The 23,056-nt window shown below is 40.7% G+C and overlaps 1 protein-coding gene across 8 annotated transcripts in view; it reads left to right on the plus strand.

Moving 5' to 3' along the window:
• Positions 1-5,821: 5,821 nt before the first annotated feature.
• The window catches only part of EHHADH (enoyl-CoA hydratase and 3-hydroxyacyl CoA dehydrogenase), a 49,399-nt gene continuing 32,164 nt past the window's right edge, over positions 5,822-23,056 (plus strand). Inside the window, exons 1-4 of one of the 8 annotated variants that reach the window (XM_059163242.1) lie at positions 5,822-5,967; positions 10,811-10,914; positions 17,204-17,376; positions 21,215-21,326. In XM_059163242.1, the coding sequence (XP_059019225.1) occupies positions 5,894-5,967; positions 10,811-10,914; positions 17,204-17,376; positions 21,215-21,326 (463 nt within the window). In that variant the 5' untranslated portion in view covers positions 5,822-5,893. The other 7 variants (XM_059163243.1, XM_059163249.1, XM_059163248.1 and 4 more) reach the window with 7 other exon arrangements.

Here is a 23,056-nt window from a genome sequence, read left to right on the forward strand (position 1 = left end):
CTCCCCCTGTTCATTTTCTCTCTCTCTTTCAAATAAAATCTTTTCTTAAATAACAGCAAAAAAATGGAAACAACCCAAATACCCATAAATTGATGACTGGATAAACAAAAAGTGATATATACATAAATGAACTATTATTCAGCCATTAAAAGAGATGAAACACTGATACATACTATGTGACATGGACGAATCTTAAAAACACGCTAATGCAACCTCCAGACCCAGACACTGTGGGTTAAAACTTCGGTTCCGCTTTTGAGCAGCAATGTGGCTTTAGACAAGTTAGCTCCCTGTGCCTCTTCCATAAAACGCTGATAAACAATGATGCCTTATCCATGGACTGCAAGGAGGATTAAGTGTGTTCAGACATGCAAAACATGAGAACAATGAAATGTTAGTTATTTGACTTTGTATTATTGTGTTTATTATCATTAATGTACTTAGCTGGAAAAACCACTTGAATCACAATATGGTGTTAGGATTGAAGACAGTGTTCTGCAGAACATCCAAGTGAAAAAATAAATAAAAGGAGAAAACTTGCACAATTTTAAGTGTGAAGCCTTTTCTTGTGAAACATCAAAAGCCCATTTTGCAAAATGTTGTCCTTTTATTACTTTGGTGTGCATCCTGTCAACTTAAAGAAATTTGTTCCCTTCCCCTAAAAAATAAAGTCAGATGGAGCCTGCATCTTTTCTGTTTATTTTAATTTCTTTTTTTTTTAAGATTTTATTTATTTATTTGACAGAGAGAGATCACAAGTAGGTAGAAAGGCAGGCAGAGAGAGAGAGAGGAGGAAGCAGGCTCCCCACTGAGCAGAGAGCCCAATGTGGGACTCGATCCCAGGACCCTGAGATCATGACCTGAGCCGAAGGCAGCGGCTTAACCCACTGAGCCACCCAGGCGCCCCTGTTTATTTTAATTTCTAACATGTCTAGTATCTTCGGGTGTGGCTGATAATGTCCAAATCTTTGTTCTTGTGATTGATTCTTATGGAAAAAGCTAGCTTGTGTGGTCATTTAAGGATAAATATTTCTCCATTCTGGACAGTTTTGCTTACTTTTAGAAAAAAAAAAATCAGAGTGCCTGGGTGGTTTGGTTGGTTGAGTGTCCAACTGACTCTTGATCTTGGCTCAGGTCTTGATCTTAGGGTTGTGAATTCAAGTCCTATGTTGGGCAACATGCTGAGCATGGAGCCTTCTTTAAAAAAATAATAAGCAACAACAAAAAAAACAAATGTGCCCGAAAGAGTGGAAGTCATTGCCATTTCTGTAGCTTCAAATACCAAGACTACCTGGTTGCTTATGGAGCTTATGGAGCTCAAGCTGACCTTGTGTTGCCCTGCCCCCTAAAAGGGCATCTACAGCAGTGACTGCATGGGGCTGTTATGGGCTGACCTTTGTCCCTCAAAAAGATGTGAAGTCCTAGCCAACAAGACCTGTGAATGGAATCTGATTTAGAAATAGGGTCTTTGCAGATGATCAGGTTAAGATGGGGTCATTTAGTGTCCTTATAAAAAGGGGAATTTGGAGTGCAGAGATAACACCCACATGGGGAAAACACCATATGAACACTGTTGTTGTGTTGCCACAAAGCCAGGGTACTACCTGAAGCAAGGAGAGACCTGGAACCACTCCTTCCCTAAAACAAAAATGTTGTGCTAAGTGAAAGAAACCAGGTGCAAAGGCCATATACTATATGATTCCAATTATTTAAAATATGTGGAATAGGCAAATCTGCATAATGGGTACAAAGTTTATCTTGGAATGATTAAAATGTTCTGGAATTTGAGAGTGGTGATCATGTATACCTTGTGAATATACTAAAAATCACAGGATTGTTCACTTTAAAGGATAAATTGTATAGTGTGTGAGTTAGATCTCAATTTAAAAATCCCTTATCCTTTTAAAATATCATTTGAAACTTAAAAGGGAAAAATGTCTTTCTAGGTAGGGAAAAGGGAAACAAATGTGAGTTAGGGAAACATGAATATGATGTAGCTGATGATAGGTGAGAAGCAGCGCTCTCTGAAAAACTGAGAGGTTGAAATATGGGAGATAGCAGTGAATGGGCTCTCAGTTTAAGTTTTGGCTACATTGAGTTCAGATTTTGTTGCAGCCTACAGGCATGATCTTTAAATATGCTCAAGAATACCTCCTTGAGGGATGTCTGGGTGGTTCAGTTGGTTAAGTGTCTGCCTTCAGCTTGGGTCATGATCCCAGTGTCCTGGATCAAGTCCCATATCAGGCTTCTTGTTCATCTGGGAGACTGCTTCTTTCTTTGCCTATGACTGCTTGTACTCTCTCTCACTCTCTCTCTCTCAAATAAATAAATAAAATCTTTAAAAAACAAAACAGAACAACAACAACAAAAAACCCACACCTAAAAAAAAAAAAAGAATACCTCCTTGATCACATTTTAATCAGTGAAGATAATTGTCATGACTGAGTCGTTTTTCTGCCACAGTTGGGACTTCTTTAGGAATCCTGATAGCTTATCTTCATCATGAAGGTACTGAATACCGTGTGTGTGTGTGTGTGTGTGTGTGTTATCTCCGATGCTCAACACTTAAGCGAGCCATTTGAAATTATAGAAATTGTCATTACTAATAATACTGGCACAGTGCAGACACTATATCGCATCTCTTATTTCAAGTACTTATGTGAGCAGCTTTTCTCCTCAAATGTCAGCCAACTTCACTGTGGAAGGGTGTATTCACTGCCCATTTCTTCATTGTATTAGACAGGACAGGTTAAAATTCCTTAACAAAGGAATTTGTTTATTTCTCTTATGACAGTCCATGTTGGTTCTAGTCAGCAGGCCAGTCTGTCATACAAGATCACTTGAGAAATCAGGCTGCTTCTATCTGTGGCTCCCTCCTTCTCTGAGGTCTTGTGCCCATTTATGTCCCACAGTGAAAGGGGGAAGCACATGGAAGAGAACATGTGAGAGATTTTACCACTCCAGCTGAAAAGCAATTGTTCCAGAATAATCGGATTGGTTTACCAGAGAAGTCAGCCCTGATGGCTTCATGCCACTATTGAATAAAGTTTTACAACACAAATCAAGTAGATAGACATCTCTTATTGTGAGTACATATCTGCATGATCTAGCACACAAAAGTTCTATATTTACATTCTTTTATTTGTCTTATATATTTTTTTAATTTATTTGATAGGCAGAGATCACAAGTAGGCAGAGAGAGAGGAGGAAGCAGGCTCCCTTCTGAGCAGAGAGCCCAACGTAGGGCTCGATCCCAGGACCCTGGGATCATGACCTGAGCCGAAGGCAGAGGCTTTAACCCACTGAGCCACCCAGGCGCCCCTTGTCTTATAATTTTAAAACCTCTTCTAGAGCATGCAACACTTGATCTCAGGGTCCTGAGTTTGAGCCGCACATTGGGCAAAGAATTTACTTAAACACACACACACACACACATCCCTTCTGATTAACTGATCTATTTTCATTAGTTGCAACACAACAACAGTGAAAGAGTCATAATTAAGCAAAGCTAATATTCAACATGCAGTTGATGCCGAAGTACACTAGCCAAGAGAAATGACATCCTGTGAAGTAGCACTTCTTGGGACAAATGAGAAGACAACTCAAGAACATAACAATTCATCGCAATGCTCAGGAGACTATCAAATGGTCAGGTGGTCTGTCATTGGCAGCATGGTGGCGCTTGCTAGATTGGCTTGCCACACTTCCATAGGTTTGATCTGTAAGGAGACTGAATGGATTTAGACAGTTTATTATTTACACAGACAAGTGAAAGATTCACTTGGTGTCACCTTCCCTATCTCTGGTCCCGTAGGATGACCCCAACCAGGAGAAGCTAGATAAGAGATCACAGGAACAGTGAGTCGCTCTGTTACTGAGGAAAAGGGCGGGGTGGGCAGGTGTAGGATACTGAGAGTGAGTGCCCTCTTACATTTTGCCCACTGGGTGCCTTGCTTGCTTACCTTTGTCCTTATCCTGGTGAAGAGCCCAACTCTAAATTACTGTTGAGCAGCTCTATAGATTCACATAGAAGTTAGCAGCTTGCACCAGGGAGAAAGTTCTGCAGTCAACTAAAACTGGGGAACTAGATAAGAAATGACCTATGGCTCACACCTCCAAGGTAGATGTGAGAACCTGCCTTGAGACAACTCCACACCATGCTTATCAACTCTTGATCCAAGAAGAACTTCAGGGCATTCAGAGCTATTCAGTCTTGCCTACATGGCCTTCGTGGAGACACTCAAGGTTGCTAGGAGGCCTCTGTGAGTTGTTCCCCTAGAGACCAGTATCTGGAATAAGAAGATGAAGCTGAATCTGTCACTTCCTGGAATAAGGAAAGCTAGGTTGCTCATGAAGTTTCTCCCAGGCAGAGCCGACTGTTGATCTTACATCATGTTTTTGAGCAAGATGGAGTTGAGAAGTTGGCAAATTTTCAGAGGCATCAGAGATGGATATCACCTGTAGAAGCTGGCTTTTGTCCGCCACTGAGAGGCATGCACTGCATTGTATGTGATTGGCTGGATATTAGAAATGAGGGCTGTCCTTGCTAGATTGGCTGTCTGTGATGGGTTGGGTACCTTCCAACTGCTGCTTATTCCCAGGGCTTCAAGCCAATCCTACTTTCTTGAGACTTAGAACCTGTTTTTATTCCCAATAGGTAAAAGAATATGAAAACAGTCCCTTATCATTGCTGAGATTTGTGAAACACCAGTGAACAAAAGCATTCTATTGTTTCATTTTGTTTTCCTCTGAGACTTCCAGACTGCCTGAAGGGCTGACTGGGACTGGGAGGATCACCAGAGCTGATGGCATCTAGAAAAACCTTATTTTGGTGGTATGCTTTTGGAGGGAAGGGGCTGGGTCTGGGTTATTTTAATAGCTGCTCAATTCGAGGTTGAATGATTAGAAATCACGATGCTTAGGAATGGCAGAAGAAGAAAAGAGGTTTACCCCCCTTTTGTCTATTTTTCTATCTATATGAGATGTCGGTTGTTAAACTTATTGCGGCAATCATTTTCCAATCGATATGAGTCATTATGGGATACACCTTTGACTTTATAGTGATGTATGTCAATTATATCCCAACAAAACTGGGGGGATTTTTTTTAAAGAAAGGAGGTTAGGGCAGATAAGATACCCACACATTTCACTAGGCTGCGCCGTTATAGTGAGCCAGATAAAATTACTGTTCTGTAAGTGGTTGGTCCCATACCGGTTTAAGTCAAATTCATGGTGCTTGTATTTCATGTCGCAAGCCTGTGTCCTATCGCCCGGATGGCAAGACCCCAGGTATCTATCCCTGTTAAGCAGGATCATGAAGGGGCGCCTGGGTGGCTCAGTGGGTTAAGCCGCTGCCTTCGGCTCAGGTCATGATCTCAGGGTCCTGGGATCGAGTCCCGCATGGGGCTCTCTGCTCAGCAGGGAGCCTGCTTCCTCCTCTCTCTCTCTCTGCCTGCCTCTCTGCCTACTTGTGATGTCTCTCTGTCAAATAAATAAATTAAAAAAAAAATCTTAAAAAAAAAAGAGAAGGATCATGAAGATGAAAACTGATGAGGACAGCTCCGCCAGCTTGGCGAACCCAGAAGTTGTCCAGAGAAGGCAGCGTTGCAAACTTGGACTTGCTTACGGTCGCAGCCTTCTTCCAGCGTCCTCTCTGACCCACGCCGTGCTAGGAGCCAGCGCTGAGAACGAGAGCACCAGCGCCCGCCGAGAGCCGGGCTGGGGTCGCGCGGGAGGAGAAGCAGGTGGGAGGACTGGCGGCGGGAGGCGGCGCCCGGCTCGCATTGGCCCTGCGGCCGCCCCTCCTCGCGAGGCCGGCCCCGCGCGGGGTGGGGGGGGAACGCGGCGTAGCCTAGCGGCGGGAGACGGAGGCGACTTTCGCGAGCGAGGAGACATGGCGGAGTACACGCGGTTGCGGAACTGTCTGGCGCTGATCCGCCTCCGAAACCCGCCGGTCAACGCCATCAGGTAACCGGCTCGGTCGCCTCCGGCCCGCGGACGGCGAGCCCCCCGCCGCCTGCCCGCTCCGAGGCTTTCATCCCGCGGCTGGTTTGAACGCAGAAAGGCGCTGGCACGGACGGAACGGCGGCGCGCGGCGCGGCCTGGGGCTTCGGTGAGCTCTGTGAACGTTGCTGCGAACTCGGATGCTGTTTCCCTAGTGAGGAAACTGAGGCTCAGAGGCGGGCAGATGGCGGCTAAGTGGGGGAGCTGGGCCCGGACCGGATCCTCCGTGCCAGCTTCGTGCTCAGCCCTTCTGCTTGTTAGCAGCTTTGACTTCTCGAGTGTATGTTCTGTTCCAAAGGTACCAATGCTGGCCCGACCTTGATCCCTCACTTCCCAGCCCCAAGTCCAGGCCGTCCTACCAATACGTGACTGAAAGATTTAAAAAGCTGATGAGAAGGTGGCTTCACATTTGTGGGGGGGGAGAAAAAAATTAACAAAGGTCCTCATTAATGCCAAGGCAGTGAGAACAGGTGAACTGTGATGTGGCAGAGAAATGCAAAGTTCTTTCTCCTGATCTGTTCTAAACCGAAGGCCTTGGTGCTTCATTGGAAGATATGTTTGGAGAAAGCGCATTAAGTAGCATTTCCCAAAAAACGACTGTGCAGTTACCTTCTTTGATTTTATCGTGGAGCACCTTCCTTGGTAAACTTTGACACAGATGTGTGCAGTGTACTTAAACAGCCGTGCTTTCAAAACTGGTGGTTTTTCTGGTTTTTATTTAAAAAATGTTTAATTATATATATTTGGTTCTTGCGAATCTTTGTTAAAAGGATAGTGATCCATCAGACCAGGAAAGAGGCACCCATTCTCAGAGAGTAGGATTAGCAGAAATTATAATTTACGAAGAATATATAAAACAAGCAGAAAGACCTTTGGTCAATATCCTTAGGACATACCACTGGAGCAAAAAAGAGACTGGACTATCAGAGAAAGACAAACATCATAGGATCTCTCTGATATGAGGAATTTGAGAAGTGGGGTGGGGGGAAGGGAGGGGGAAAAATGAGACAAGATTGGATCGGGAGGGAGACAAACCATAAGAGACTCTTAATCTCACAAAACAAACTGAGGGCTGCTGGGGCTGGGGGTAGGGATAGGGTGGCTGAGTTATGGACATTGGGTAGGCTGGGCTATGGTGAGGGCTGTGAATTGTGTAAGACTGATGATTCACAGACCAGTACTCCTGGGACCAATAATACATTACATGTTAATAGAAAAAAAGGAGAGAGAGAGACTGGAATGAGGAGGCTTGCTAATTTTAACTGATTTTTTATCTTCGTGTCATCAGATTCAATTTTATCATTATTAGAATAATTCTTATTTTTAATACAAGTTACTGCATTTAATAATACAAAAAAAGGTGCAGGAATAAAATCATAACAAGAATATCTCCAGTTTCTTGCCATTCTCAGAAAAAAAAGGCAAAATATCTGTTATTTTGGTTTTGATGAAGAAAAATATAAGTGATATGACTACATATCCATTTTGGACTTGTCTGTGTTTTAGTTAGAGGTAGTAGACATTAGGACTCTGCGTCAGCCTCTGCTCATAATGGCAAACCATGCTCATCACGAACTTGGGGGAAAAGTTTCACAGTCTTATACCCATAACTAGAAGTATTTTCTCATAGCAATTTTAAACATTTCTCGTATTTAGCCTGCCCCTTCTCCACCCCCCACCCCCACCCTGCAAGAGAAAAGTTTGTATCTACCTCCTGATGTTGTGGTGAAATTTACCTATGCTGAAGATCCTGAAGTGTAGGACAAACAAAACTTACCCTTATGGGGCGCCTGGGTGGCTGAAGTCTGTTAGGTGTCTGCCTCTTGATTTCAGCCCAGGTCTTATAATCTGGGGGAGCAGGTTGTGATTTCAAGCTCTGTACTGGGCAGAAACAAACAAACAAACAGCCCCCGCTCCGAACCTCCCAAAACAGAACCCTTATCCTTACATGGTGTATGATTTGTCATATTCTATTTTTCTCTTCTATTTCTTTGATTTAAAAAATGCTGGTCACAAGCTACAAACTTAATATGATGACCTTTGGATTTAAAAAAACTGTCACATGAAAGACCTCCTAAAGCCACAGAAGTTAAGAGCTTTGCTCAGCACCCATGAAAATGTTATCTTTACTCTAGACTCAAATTTCTCCACTCTTGGACAATATTAAAGGGAGAGAATAATTTCTTTTGTCTTGCTTTTTTAAGAAGTTCTTTTAAAAAAAATATTTTATTTATTTATTTTATTTAAGAGAGAGAGAGAGAGCATGAGAGGGGAGAAGGTCAGAGGGAGACGAAGACTCCCTGTGGAGCTGGGATCCGGATCCAGGACTTAATTCCAGGACTCCATCCCAGGACTCCAGGATCAAGACCTGAGCCGAAGGCAATGGCTTAACTAACTGAGCTGTCCAGGCGCCAGAGAAAATTATTTCTTAACCCATGTAAACTCATTGCTGCAAGGCTGTGGTCCCTTTGTCGGATTGAATCTGGTAAAGCTGTGCCTGTTTATAGCCGTTTTCATTTCCCTGTGTTTGATTTTTGCAAAATTAGCGAGACCGTAAGAGGTAAAAGAGTAGAGTTTGGTTGAAAGGGGGGAAGCTAGACTCTTGTCCTCAGTGGCACTGATTTTGGCTACTTTTGCAACCATTATTTACCCAGAGGAAATATTTGCCTTTTGAACTTCTGAGTGTTCTGGTTGGGTCCAAATCTCATTAGCAGATTTGGTTTCTTCCTTTCTTCCTTCCTTCTGTCTGTCCTTCCTTTCCTCCCCCTCTTCCTCCTCCTCTTTCTTTTTCACCTCCTCCTCTGTCTTTTAAGATTTATTTATTTATTTTAGGGAGAGAGGGGGAGAGAGAGTGAGCGAGCATAGGGGGAGGGACAGAGGGAAAGAGAGAGAGAGAGAGCATCTCAGGCAAACTCCCTGCTGAGCACCAAAGCAGCTCGGGACTCCATATGGGGCTGGATGTGGTGGGGGGGGGGATCGTGTGGGGGTCTCAGTCCCATGACCCTGAGATCATGACCTGAGCCGAGATCAAGAGTAGTGTTTAACCAACAGAGCCCAGGTACTCCTGGTAGATTTGGTTTCTAATTAACCAGTCAAAGCCAAGAGGTTTTGTCTGGTGTCATCTAGGTTAAATGATGAAAAGTAACTAGGCAAAAAGGAGTTAATATATACCAGTATCTCCTTTATTTCCTGATATTTTAACTCATAGTTGTTGATCTGAGCAATTTGGCTTTTCTAGCAGTTTGTTGGGTTTTTTAAAAAAAATTGTTTTTTTTTCTTTTTCATCCTATATATACTAGAATAGATATTTTACCCAGAATGCTTAGAATTCCAGTGCAAAATTGGACCCTGGTTCTGTCATTTTTCCTTTAAGCAATTCCTCATCACATTTCCCAGGTTCTCCTCCTTCCCCAACCCTTAACACTCATTGATCCTCTACTTCTTGGCAAATTCTCCTCTCTTGATCTTTGCTCCCTTGGTACTAAATCACTCTGCTGAGCCTCTCCCACTTCTTCAATGAGGGTGTATCCAGAGGATTTACCTTCAGCTCTCTTTTCCTTCAGCAGACTCATTTAATCTTGACTCTCTTCTGTAGATGACTCCCTCATTAAGGAAATGTAGCAGTCTGTTACATGCCTTTTCTTTCCCAGACTTTGCCTTTGCCTCTTAAATTAGTTAGTATTGGTTTCAGCTCTCAGAGACAGACAACTCAAAAGAGTAGTGGATTAAACAAGGAAAGGTTGATTTCTTTCACAGCAGTGTCTTAGAATGGTATGACTGCTCCACAGTCATCAGGGACCCCGTCTGTTTATTTCTTGCTCTGCCATCCTCAATACATGACTTCCACCTCTTGGTCCATGATGGCTGCTCATGATCTAGCCATCACATCCCCATTCCTGCCAGAAAAGGAAAAGAAAAGAAGCATTCCCAATCCTTTAAGGACTCTTAAAGTATCATCTTATTGTCCAGGATTTAATGCCTTACACTTGCTTTACTGCATAACAGGCCAGAAAATGTAGTCTTCACTTTGGGCAGTCATGTATCCAGCTAAAAACTAGATGTGTCATACTTGAAAGAAAGTGGAAAGGGCTGGATATTTGGGGTGACTTGAAGCCCCTGACACATCTCTTAGGTTGTTTCTTTTAGACTATTTCAGTTTTCTTATATTTTGCTAGGATGACAAATTGTAAGTTCTTCTCTTTGTAAATGTCCACATCACTTTCTTTGTACTTTTATTACAACATATGGTGTAATATTTTGTTGTTTCCTAGAATGTTGTAAACTCCTTTTCCTGTACATAGAGTGTGTACAATAATATTTTAAAATTGATAAGTGCTGCTTCTAAGTGGTCAAAGTTACAACAAAGTTCAGGAAAACGCATTTTTAAAAAAGTTTATTCATTTATTTAGCTTCGTACTTAATTCACAGTTGAAATATATATTATTTCTTTAAGATTTTTATTTATATGAGACAGAGAGAGTGGGCGAGAGAGAGAGAACATGAGTGGGGCAGAGGGACAGAGGGAGAGGGAGAAGCAGGCTCCCCACTGAGCAGGAAGCCCAATGCAGGGCTCGATCCCAGATCTTGGGATCATGACCTGAGCTGAAGGCAGACTCAACCAACTGAGCCACCCAGGCGCCCTGACATACATATTATCAGTTGATTAAATTAGTGAAAGCTGAATAGTAAGTAACTAAGGTTTTTATCCATTGTGTGTATGTTTCATTTTTCATTGTTAGAAAAGGAAAAAAACACTGAGATGGTAGAAATTAAATTATAATGCCTCATGTATTTTTTTTTCTTTTAGTACAGCTGTACTCCATGGAATAAAAGCGGGACTGCAGAAAGCTCTAACAGACCATACAGTAAAAGCCATTGTGATTTGTGGAGCAGATGGCAAATTCTCTGCAGGTAACCAGTCTCTAACCCTCTCCTGCTGTCTCCAGAAACCAGCCACAAACTGATACTGATAGTGCATGAGCCGTCTCTGTGGGTAATGCCATAGGGCGGGTAAAGGATATGGGAGACTTGAGTGGGAATGACAAACATTGTAGAGACATAGTCACAAGGAGACCCAGAGGAAATTCTAATCTTACTCTCTTTTATATTGGATTGAGCCTTTAGAAGACATATAGTGCCAGGCTTGCTGGGTGTTATACCTGCTAATATATACTAACACTAGCCACTAGCAGGTATGTTGGTACATACCTGCTCTGCATATAGGTCCACCCTATGGGAGCTTGGGCAAATCCCTGTTATCTCCTGAACCTCAATTTCTCTATTTAGAAGGTAGATAGTAGGGCCACCTGGGTGGCTCAGTTGGTTAAGCATCTGCCTTTGGCTCAGCTCATGATCCCAGGGTCCTGGGATTGAGCCCCATAGTAGGCTCCTTGCTCAGGGGGAAGTCTATTAGTCCCTCTCCCTCTGCCCTCCCCGCTGCCCCCCACCACAAGCTTGTGTACTCTCTCTCTCTCTCTCTCTCATTTTGTTCTCTGTCTCTCAAATAAATAGAATCTTTTTAAAAAATTAACATATAATGTATTATTTATTTCAGGGGTACAGGTCTGTGATTCATCAGTCTAATACAACTCACAGTGCTCACCATAGCACATACCCTCCCCAATGTCCACCACCCAGCTACCCCATCCCCTCGAATCTGCTCCACTCCAGCAATCCTCAGCTTGTTTCCTGAGATTAAGAGTCTCTAGGGGCGCCTGGGTGGCTAAGTGGGTTAAGCCACTGCCTTCGGCTCAGGTTATGATCTCAGGGTCCTGGGATCGAGTCCAACATCGGGCTCTCAGCTCAGCAGGGAGTCTGCTTCCCTCTCCCTCTCTCTCTGCCTACCTCTCTGCCTACTTGTGATCTCTGTCTGTCAAATAAATAAATAAAATCTTTAAAAAAAAAAAAGAGTCTCTAATGGTTTGTCTCCCTCTCTGGTTTCGTCTTGCTTCATTTTTCCCTCCCTTCCCCTATGATCCTCTGTCTTGTTTCTCAAATTTTTCATATCAGGGAGGTCATATGGTAATTGTCTTTCTCTGATTGACTTATTTTGCTTAGCATAATACCCTCTAGTTTATGTTTATGCCCTTTGAAAAAAGTCACGTGGATAGGACTTACTGCAGCCAAGGGAATTTAATGTATGTTCATTGAAACCTGAGAAGAAATAAGTATTGGAATCATAACAATAAAGAAATGTAGAAATGTTAATCATTATAGTAGTTACCAGTTACCTTGCTTACTGTGTGCCATTTGTATAGGTTATTTATTTATTAATAATTAAAACAGTATTTTTATACATATTATATTTTAATCCTCAGTAAATCTCCATTCATGGAAGAGAAAGATGAGCCTGAGAGAGATTCAAATACTGTGCCGAACGTTAACCAGTTATTAAATGGCTTACTTTGTTGTTTGAAAAGTTGAGGTCAGGAGCCGAAGATAGTGGCTTTGTGGCATGGAGAGAGGGATCCCAATTATGTAGAACTTGATTATTTCTTTGTAAGAAAGGAGGTAGAAAAGAGAGAATGTAGTTAGAGCTCAATGACAGAAAAAATTATTCTCCTAGAAAAGCATTAGGAGTTGCTAGACTTTCATTAAATTTGTCTCAATAAATTTCACTTAGAATACATTCACTGACAACAATGTCATTAAACTAGAAATCAATAACAAAACTATAACTAGAAATACCCATACATTTAGAAATTAAATTCATTTCTTAATAATCTCTGAGCCAAAGCAGAAATTATAATAGAATTTAGAAAATATTTTGAACTAAATGATAGAGAAAATGAGACATATGTAACTTGAAGGATACAGCTAAAGCAAAGTTAACAGGAGATTTATAAGCGAAAAGGTATTTATCAGAAAAAAAAAACAGACTGAAATATAATGAGCTAAGCATCTGTATCAAGGAACTAACAAAACAAGCGATGAAACAGACCCATTGAAGTAGAAGGAAGGGAATAATGAGAAATTAATGAGATAGAAACAAATGTGATTCAAGATTAGGTCAAAATTAGTTCTTCCAAAGACTGGTAAAATTGACAAACCTCTGGAGAAGACTGATCAAGAAAAAGAAAGAGAAGACACTATATACATGAGAAATGGTGAATGGGCTATCACTACAGATGCTGTAGCCATTAAAAAAGATAACACAAATATTATGAAAATATTATGGCTTTCCAATAGGACTCATGAGGAAATAGAAAGCCATTAAAGAAATTGAGCCAGTAATCAAAAATCTCACAAAATAAACTCTAGCCGCAGGTGACTCTTGGCAAGCCCTAACTAAAAGTCAAGGAAAATATTCTAATTTTACACAATTTTTTTTTTTAGGGAATATAAAAAGAGGGAACACTTTCCATATTAGTTTCCTAGGGCTACGGTAACAAATGACTTAAACTAGGTGACTGAAAACAACAGAAATCTGTTCTCTCATAGTTCTGGAGGGTAGAAGTTCAAAGTCAAGATATCTGCAAGGCCATTCTTACTCTGGAAGCTCTAGGGAAGAATCTTTCCTTGGTGTCCTCTAGCTTCTGTGGTTGCTGGCAGCACTTGGTGTTCCCTGGCTTGTTACTATCTCACTCCTCTCCCTGCCTCTCTCCCACAGTCCTCTCCCCTGTGTCCAGATTTCCCTGAGCTGAGACAGATCCATGCTTATCCAGTACGACCTCATTATTACTCAGTTATATCTGCAAAGACCCTATTTCCAAATAAAGTAAGTGTCATAAGTTCAATCCAATACACTTTCCAATTCATTATGTGAGACTAGCATAACCTTGGTACCAACACCTGTCAAGGCCTGTATGAAAAAGCAAAATTTGTGAATGAAATTTGCAATGGGAAAAAAAAAAGCAAAATGAAAGGCCAGTTTCATTCACAAACCTAGATATAAAAAATCTTGAGCAATATTTATAAAATTGAATCTAACAAAGAATAAAAAGTAGAAGACATCACTTTTTCCCCAGAAATACTAGATTGGTTGAACGTTAGAAGATTAATTGATTTCATTCTATTAAAAGATTGGAAAAGAAAAAAACGTAATTCTTTTTTTTCAAGAAATGCAGGAAAAAACATTTGGTAACATCTGACATGTACTAAAAATAAAAGTTCCTGGTAAACTGGGTATAGAAAGAAAATGTCTTAATCCATTTTGGAAAATCTACAGCAAACATCAGATAAAATGATAAACTGAAAGCTCTCCTTCTGAGAAAGGAACAAGACATGGCTAACTGCTATCACCATTTCTGTTTGACATTGTGTTCCAGGCCCTGGCCAGCCCAGTAAGGCCAGAAAAACAAATGAGAGGTATAGGGATTGGAAAGGAAAAAATGAAACTTCATTATTCAGAAGATATGATAGTGTTTGCAGAAAATAAAAATAATCTATTAGAAAACTACTAGAATTAATATGAGAATTTTGCTGGATATATAATCAATATCAAAAATTAGTTACATTTCTATATGCCAGAAATACACAGTTAAACAGTGAAATCACTGTACTCTTATCTGTGCCTTGGTTTCTGTAAAATGGGATAATAATACTAACCTTATGCTGCAAGTGGAAGGAGGTATATAGTATAACATTTAAGAATATGGGCTATGTAGTTAAACTGCCCAAGTTCAAATCCTTTTTCTACCAGTAATTAACTGGTCATATGTTTGAACTAGCCACTTAACATCTCAAAGCCTTAACTTCCTGACCTGTAAAATGGGGATTGTTAGACACTTAAACTAGGTGTAAAGTATTTATCCAGTATGTGCTAATTGCTATCAGGATATGATTATTGTTTAAATCTAAAGTTACAGGGTGAAATAGATCTTGTTTTTCTTAAGGCAAAAGGAATCTTTATAAGAATAATTGTAATAACACTAGATTAGAATAGGAATATGATGAATGGGTAAGAAAAAACCATAATGCTAGGTAAGGAGCAGGTAGAAACAAAAACATGAATAGGCTGAATATGAAGTGATTGCTTTAACTTTTTAACTTGTACCAATAAATAAATAAATATTTATTTATTTATAGATCATATATTTATATATTATTCGTATTTATATATCTTAAATATTATATTCATAGTATAACTATATTAATACATTAATATAATATTAAATATCAAATATAATATATAAATTATGTATAATATATAATATATCAATAATAGACATATTATATATCATTTATTTAATTATTTGAATGCAAAAAGGTGATTTTATAAAAGCCCAGGGACAGGACCCATGGGCAGAAAGAGCTGCCCTTTCCCCCCCCCCCCCAAATTTTGTTTCTTTGACAGAGAGAGAGAGAGAGAGCAAGCGTGCAAAATCAGGGGGAGTGGCAGGCAAAGGGAGAAGTGGGCTCACTGCTGAACAAGGAGCTTGACATGGGCGTGATCCCACAACCCTGGGATCATGACGTGAGCGGAAGGCAGATGCTGAACTGACTAAGCCACCCAGGCACCCTTGCTTAATGTTTTTAAAGGATAGATAATGTATAGGGAAAATGCTCAGTATTTATAATGTTATGTGAAAAAAGGAAAATATGAAAAGTGTTGTTATAGAATGCTCTCAGTATTGTTAAATGTATATTACAGTAAATTTTTGTTTAATTCAAAGTCATTTAAGAAGGGTTTTGAGATTAAAGGCTAAATAAATAGCTTACTGAAGGTCACAAAGCCATTTACATATATGCACTGGGAAACAACTAAGAATTCCTCCAAAATATTACATTATTATCTCTGTGTGGTGATTTTTGAGGTGGTCTTTATGTTCTTTATTACTTTGTATATTTTTAAAATTTCCTGTAATACATGTTTTGTTTTTTTAAGATTTTATTTATTTATTAGAGAGTGGGAGCATAAGCAGAGGGGGCAGCAGAGGGAGAGGGAGAAGTAGGCTTCCCACTGAGCAGGGAGCACGACTCAGAGTTGGATCTCAGGACTCTGGGGCTGACCCGAAGGCAGATGTGTAACCCACTGAACGACCCAGGCGCCCCACATGTGTTATTTTTATGATTAGGAAAACATATAAATGTTGGTAGTTTTCTTGATCACAAAAAAAATCTATTATGAAAACATAATTCCAAGCTGGTTGATGAACATGTAATTCATAAATATGTATGTGTTTCCCGCTGAAGTTTTATGTTGTAAAGCCTTCATACTCTTTTTTTTTTTTTTTTAAGATTTTATTTATTTGACAGAGAGAAATCACAAGTAGATGGAGAGGCAGGCAGAGAGAGAGAGAGAGGGAAGCAGGCTCTCTGCTGAGCAGAGAGCCCGATGTGGGACTCAATCCCAGGACCCTGAGATCATGACCTGAGCCGAAGGCAGCGGCTTAACCCACTGAGCCACCCAGGCGCCCCTGCTTTCATACTCTTAACAATGGGTCTAACTTGCTGTGAATAGGGTTGGTGAGCAATACTATGCAAAAGATTAGGAAGGGCTGGCTCAACCTCAGAATCTCTGTTCCCCTTCTCTGGGCTTTTAAACTTTTTTTTTTTTTTTTTTAAGATTTTTATGTATGATTTATTTGAGAGAGAGAGTACACATTCAAGCAGGGGGAGAGGCAGAGGAGGAGGAAGAGTGAGAGGGAATGAATCTCAAGCAGACCCTGCTGAATGTGGAGTCTCACCTGGGGCTCAGTCTCATGACCCTGAGATCATGACCTCAGCCAAAACCAAGAGTCGGTGCTCAACCGACTAAACCCAGGTGCCCCCTGAGTTTTTAAATTTTTATTAAAAATTTTTTTTAAAAAGATTTTTACTTACTTATTTTAGAGAGAGAGCATGAGTATGAGAGGCAGAGGGAGAGAGACTCAAGCGGACTCCATGCTGAGCAGGGAGCCTGATGCGGGGCTCGATCCCAGGACCCTGGGATCATGACCTGAGCTGAAACCAAGTCAGACACTTAACCAACTCTGCCACCCAGGTGCCCCTTAATTATTTAAAGGTAGGGTAGCTACCTGTCATATAGAAAGACAGACTTCAGAAGATTACAGGATTCCTGATAAAGATTTGGGGATTTTCTCTCATGTTGTTCTACATTTCCTAGGCTGTTCTTTCTTCAGTGTGTGTCCACCCAAAAGATAAAATGTTTCATGGACCCTAAGAGTCTGAGATTCCTTGAGAGTTGTCTGTTACCTTATCATTATATAACAGAGCCCAAATCTTTCTCAGCTTTCTTTTCCCTTGTCTGTGTTCTTAGGGGCTGATATCCACAGCTTCGGTACACCAAGAATGTCTGACCTTGGCCTGGGACATGTAGTAGATGAAATACAGAGAAATGAGAAGCCCGTGGTGGCAGCTATTCAAGGCCTGGCTTTAGGAGGGGGACTGGAGCTGGCCCTGGGCTGTCACTATAGGATTGCCCATGCAGAGGTAACAGCTAAAACTCCTTATGGGGCCTGGTGTGCGGGATTTTTCTTTAAGGCAAAATCTAAATGCTGTGCATGCCTCAGGGGTGGTCATTTTAAAAGGTGAGCTCACTGGGTAACAACTCATGTATTTTTAGCACTGGTTTTTCTGCTGCTCTGCCCCAGCACAGTGGAAGTACTTGTTGAAAATATGTCCATTCCAATGGGTGAATAGCTATTACCCTGAGCCCCATGACTGTCCAACTGATTCCCCTCACCCTATCCCTTGGGTCTCCCTATGATCCACCACCTAAAGGGGAAGTCCTGGGTCACTACTCAGCCACCAGGACTCTGCTCCAGTAGTATGGTTTAGGCCAGGTTCCTCATGCTCATGCAGTATGAGATAGAAAATATTTTGACTATCATCCTGAGTATGTGTACTGTAAAAAAAAATTTTTTTAAGATTTTATTTTTTCTTATTTGACAGAGACAGAGCAGGAGAGCACAGGCAGGGGAAGCAGCAGACAGAGAGGGAGAAGCAGGACCCTCACTGAGCAGGGAGCCCAGTGTGGGGCTCTATCCCAGGACCCTGACCTGGGATCATGACCTGAGCTGAAGGTAGTCACCCAATTGACTGAGCCACCCAGGTGCCCCTAAAATTTTATGTCCTATCTCATAGGTTTCAGTTTTGTGGTCCCTCATAATTATCAGTCCCTAAGAAGACAATTTCTGATTTGAAAATAGCATAAAACTGTAAATCCATTTGTTTCTGTAGATAGATACAATTTGGGCTATTAGATATGTAGATGAAGTCTGTGATACCAGTCTATGATAACATAGTTTTCTTTCTCTCTTTTTTTTTTAAAGATTTTATTTATTTAAAGATTTAAAGATTTAATTTATTTATTTGACAGAGAGAGACACAGCAAGAGAGGAGACAAGCAGGGGGAGTGGGAGAGGGAGAACCAGGCTTCCTGCTGAGCAGGAAGCCCAATGTGGGACTCAACCCCAGGACCCTGGGATCATGACCTGAGGTGAAGGCAGACGCTTAATGACTGAGCCACCCAGGTGCCGCTATAAGTAACATAATTTTATAATGATAATGATAATACTGATCATTGTTAATAGACTAGAAAATACAGGAAACTGTAAAGATGTAAACTAAAATCACCCATAAACCCACAGTACAGAAATAACTACTATTAGCATCCTATTTTGTTTTCTTCTGGTCTTTTTCCTACCTAGTATTTTTTTTCTTACACCTTTTTTTTTTCTTTGCTATCTTCTAAAAAATATATATTTATTCTAGAGAGAAAGAGAGTGCATGTGCTCATTTGTGTGCACAAGTTGGGGGTGGGGGGAGAGGAAGACAATCTTCAGGCAGACTCCCTCTGAGCTCAGAGCCCTGCTTAGGCTCCATCTCATGACCCATGACCGGAGCCGAAACAGAGTCAGACACTTAACTGGACCCTTAACCAATGGAGCCACTCAGGCACCCTAAATTACTTTCATTTTCAAAAGCTAGTTTTGCCAGGTATAGAGTTGTTGTTTGACAGGTTTTTACCTGAAAGTAGGTTTTTACCTGAAAGTAAAAACACTGAAATGCTTTGAATACATCATCCCATTGCCTCTTGGCTTCTATGGTTTCTGATGAGAAATTTGCTGTTACTCTTATTGTAAATAGTCCTTAAAACTATCATTTTAAATGGCTACATAATTTTGTCTTATAGCTATACCATAATTTATTTGTTTCCTTAGGGCATTTTAATTTTTTTTAAAAGATTTTATTTATTTATTTGACAGACAAAGATGACAAGTAGGCAGAGAGGCAGCAGAGAGAGAGGAGGAAGCAGGCTCTAAAGAGCCCGATGCAGGGCTCAATCCCAGAACCCCAGGATCATGACCTGAGCCGAAGGCAGAGACTTTAACCCACTTAGCCACTCAGGCGCCCCACTTAGGGCATTTTAATTTTTATAAAGGCTTATGAATAAAGACATATATCCTAAGTGCTCCTTTTTCTGTGTCCCTCTTAATGTGCCTTCTGCACACGGAGTGCAGATCTAACACTGACTTATGAGCAATAAGTCAGCCGGGGATGGGGATGAATAGTGGTGGAAAAAATCATGACTGACTGTTAGGAAAGCCTTGTGTGAGAGAGGCTCAGATATTTATTTTGGAGCTGTGGGCATTGCATTGGGGGTAAATGACAGTCTGCATTAAACCTAGAAGATGACTAACAGAGCTCTAGCCTTTTAAAAATTTTTTTTAAACAGAGGGAGAACATGTGTGCAGGGTGGGGGGTGCGGAAGTCGGCAGTGGCGGGGGGGGGGGGGGAGATGGTGGAGGGCAGGCAGTGCAGACAGACGGAAAGGGAAAGAGGGAATCTCAAGCAGGCTCCATGCCCAACATGAGCCCAATGCAGGGCTTGATCTTACAACCCAGAGACCATGACCTGAACTGAAATCAAGAGCCAGACACTTACCCAACAGAGGCACCCAGATGCCCCAAGCTTTACCCACTTTTAAATAGCCAGGAGAGGCATATGATAAAGGACTCAAGCTCAAGCTCACTCTCTTATCTGGACTGAGGTTGTTGCCTGATTATTCTTCTGCAATAGCTTTATTGAGATATAATTCAAATACCATGTAATGCACTCATTTAAAGTGTACAATTGAATGGTGTATTAGCATATTAACAGAGTTGTATAACCATTACCACAGTTGATTTTAGAACATTTTATTATCCCAAAAAGAAAATTCATACTCTTTAGGAGTAACCTACCATCTACCCTCTCCCCCAGTCCTTGACAACCACTAATCTTTCTGTCTGTATGGGTTTGTCCATTCTAGACACTTCATATAAATGGAATCATACAGCTTGTTGTCTTTTATGACTGGCTTCTATCACTTAGCATAATGTTTTCAAGGTTCACCTATGCTGTAGCCTGTATCAGTACTTTATTCCTTTCTACACCCTAATAATATTCCCTTGTATGGATATACCACATTTTCTTTTTCCATTCATCTATTGATGGACATTTGGTTGTTTCCATTTTCTTGATATTTTTGAATAGTGGTGCTATGAAAATTTGTGTACTTTTTTTTTTTTTTGATGGGCATGTTTTCATTTCTTTTGTGTACATACCCAGGAGTGGAATTGCTGGGTCATATGGAGACTCTATGTTCAACATTTGAGGAACTGCCAAATTGTTTTTCAAAGTGTACCCTTTTATATTTCCACTAACAATATATGAAGGTTTTGTATTCTCTGCCTCCTCTCTAACACTTGTTATTGTCTGTCTTTTTATTATAGTCATCCTATTGGATGTGAATTTGTGGCTTTGATTTGCATTTTCCCAATGGCTAATGATATTGAATATCTCTTCATGTGCTTATTGGCCCATTTGTATCTCTTCTTTGGAGAAATGTCTGTACAGAGCCTTTGCCCCTTTTTTACTGGATTGTCTTTTTATTATTGAGTTGAAAAGTTCTTTATGTATTCTACATATATGATTAGAAAATATTCTCTCCTATTCTGTGGGTTGTCTTTTTTAATTTCTTGGCTGCCTCACTCTTTTAGGGCTCCATAAAGCTGTTTCTGGAGAATATCATTTTTGTTGGCCCAAACAGCTCATAATGGAGTCAGAGAAAAAATGTGTAAGAAGTTAGAGATGTGTTTCAACATGAAGCACAGCTTTGTTTATGTTGTTAATTAAGTAGAATATGGACTCATTTTCCCTGTAGAATATTTGCTGAATATTATGAAACAGTGTTTTCAAGAGTGTGGGAAATCCAAGGGAATGGTTGCCTTGATTTTACAGGTCATCTCATTCTTATGATCTTCATGTCTTCAAACTTTGATAGGCTCGAATTGGCTTCCCAGAAGTCACATTAGGAATCCTTCCTGGTGCAAGAGGAACCCAGCTTCTCCCCAGACTCATTGGAGTTCCTGCTGCACTTGACCTAATTACCTCAGGTCAGTACAAACCCTGCCAACAACCGTCCAGAGCAATGTGAGGAACTGAATGAGAATGTAGAGAAATTCTAGATTGGCCATTCCTTACTCATGTAATCTTAAGAGGATACTTCAACTTCTTTGACAATCGATTTTCTCATCTGTAAAATGGAAAGAGTATCTTCCCTGAAAGCTTCTCAGACATTACCATGAAGACCACAGGTAAGTGCCTTCTAGATCAAAGTGTGTACAAAGCACCAATTATATAGTTTAAGTGTCCACACACAGACACTGGTATTCATATAAGGTACGTTATATTCAGATTCAATTTGGAAATTGTAATATAAATAAAAATTAAAACCAGAATTGTCACAGAAAATTTCGTGTGTCAGTGTGGAAAAGACTGAATTTTTCCTTTCACAGGTATTAAGATTTTAGCTACAAATAAAGATTGTTCTCTTTCACTAGGGAATGTGAACAGTACAACACTATAAAACATTTAAACACCCTAGATTTACCAAATGCTGCTGAGACTTTTAAAGAGATTTCCAACTGAGGTAAGGTTGGAAGAAAGAGTCATGTTTGGTTGACGATATTTTTTTGGGTCAGTAATTTAGGACCAGCTTAGCTCGATTCTAGCTCAGGGTTTCTCATGAAGTTGTAGTCAAGACATTGACTGGAGCTGTAGTCATCTGAAAACTTGAGTGAGGCTAAAGGATCTACTTCTGAGTGGGTTCCCTTACACGGATGGCTAGTGGATGCTGACTGTTGGCAGGAGGCTTCATTTCTTCTCTATGTGGACCTCTCCCTACAGCTGCCTGAGTGTCTTCACAACATGGGCGGTGGCTTCCTCTGGAGTCAGTGATCCAAGACAGAACAAGGCAAAAGCTGTGATGTCTTAAGACTTAGCTTTGGAGTCATGCACCATCTTTTCTGATTGATTATGTATATACATAACAGATATATAATATACATGTATGCATCTATATATGAGATATATATAATATATATGTATACATAATGTACATATGATCTTGCTTATAGAGGTCTTCCCTATTCAACATGGGAGGGGACTTGAACACCAAGAGGTGAAACTCACTGGGAGTCACTTTGGAGGCTAGCTACCACAAGTGTATACTCACACATATGCCTACCTATGACGTAAGTCACGTAAATAGTAGGTTAGATGGAGATAAGTGCCAAAGAGAAACATAAAACAGAAAGTGGGAATATAAAATGTTAGGAATAGAGGGGTATTATTTTAATATAAAATGTTAGGGATTGGGGCACCTGGGTGGCTGAGTTGGTTGGACGACTGCCTTCAGCTCAGGTCATGATCCTGGAGTCCCGGGATTGAGTCCCACATCGGGCTCCCAGCTCCATGGGGAGTCTGCTTCTCTCTCTGACCTTCTCCTCACTCATGCTCTCTCTCACTGTCTCTCTCTCAAATAAATAAATAAAATCTTTAAAAAAAAATCTTTAAAATGTTAGGGATGGAGGGGTTAAAAAGGCTTTCCTATGAAATGATATCTGGGTGAAGACCTTAAAGAGGTGAGGGAGCTTATTATGCCAATATCTAGAGGAAAGTATTCCACATGGAGAAAATAGCAAATGCAAAGCCCGGGGGGCTGTAGTATGCTTTGAAATATCAAAGAACAGCAAGAAGGTTGATACAGCTGGAGTGAAGTGAGTAAGGGGAAGAGATGTAGGAGATGAAGTGACATCATATAGGGCTTTGAAGATGATAGAAT

The sequence above is a fragment of the Mustela lutreola genome, chromosome 2 (assembly GCF_030435805.1).
Source record: "Mustela lutreola isolate mMusLut2 chromosome 2, mMusLut2.pri, whole genome shotgun sequence".
NCBI lineage: Eukaryota > Metazoa > Chordata > Mammalia > Carnivora > Mustelidae > Mustela > Mustela lutreola.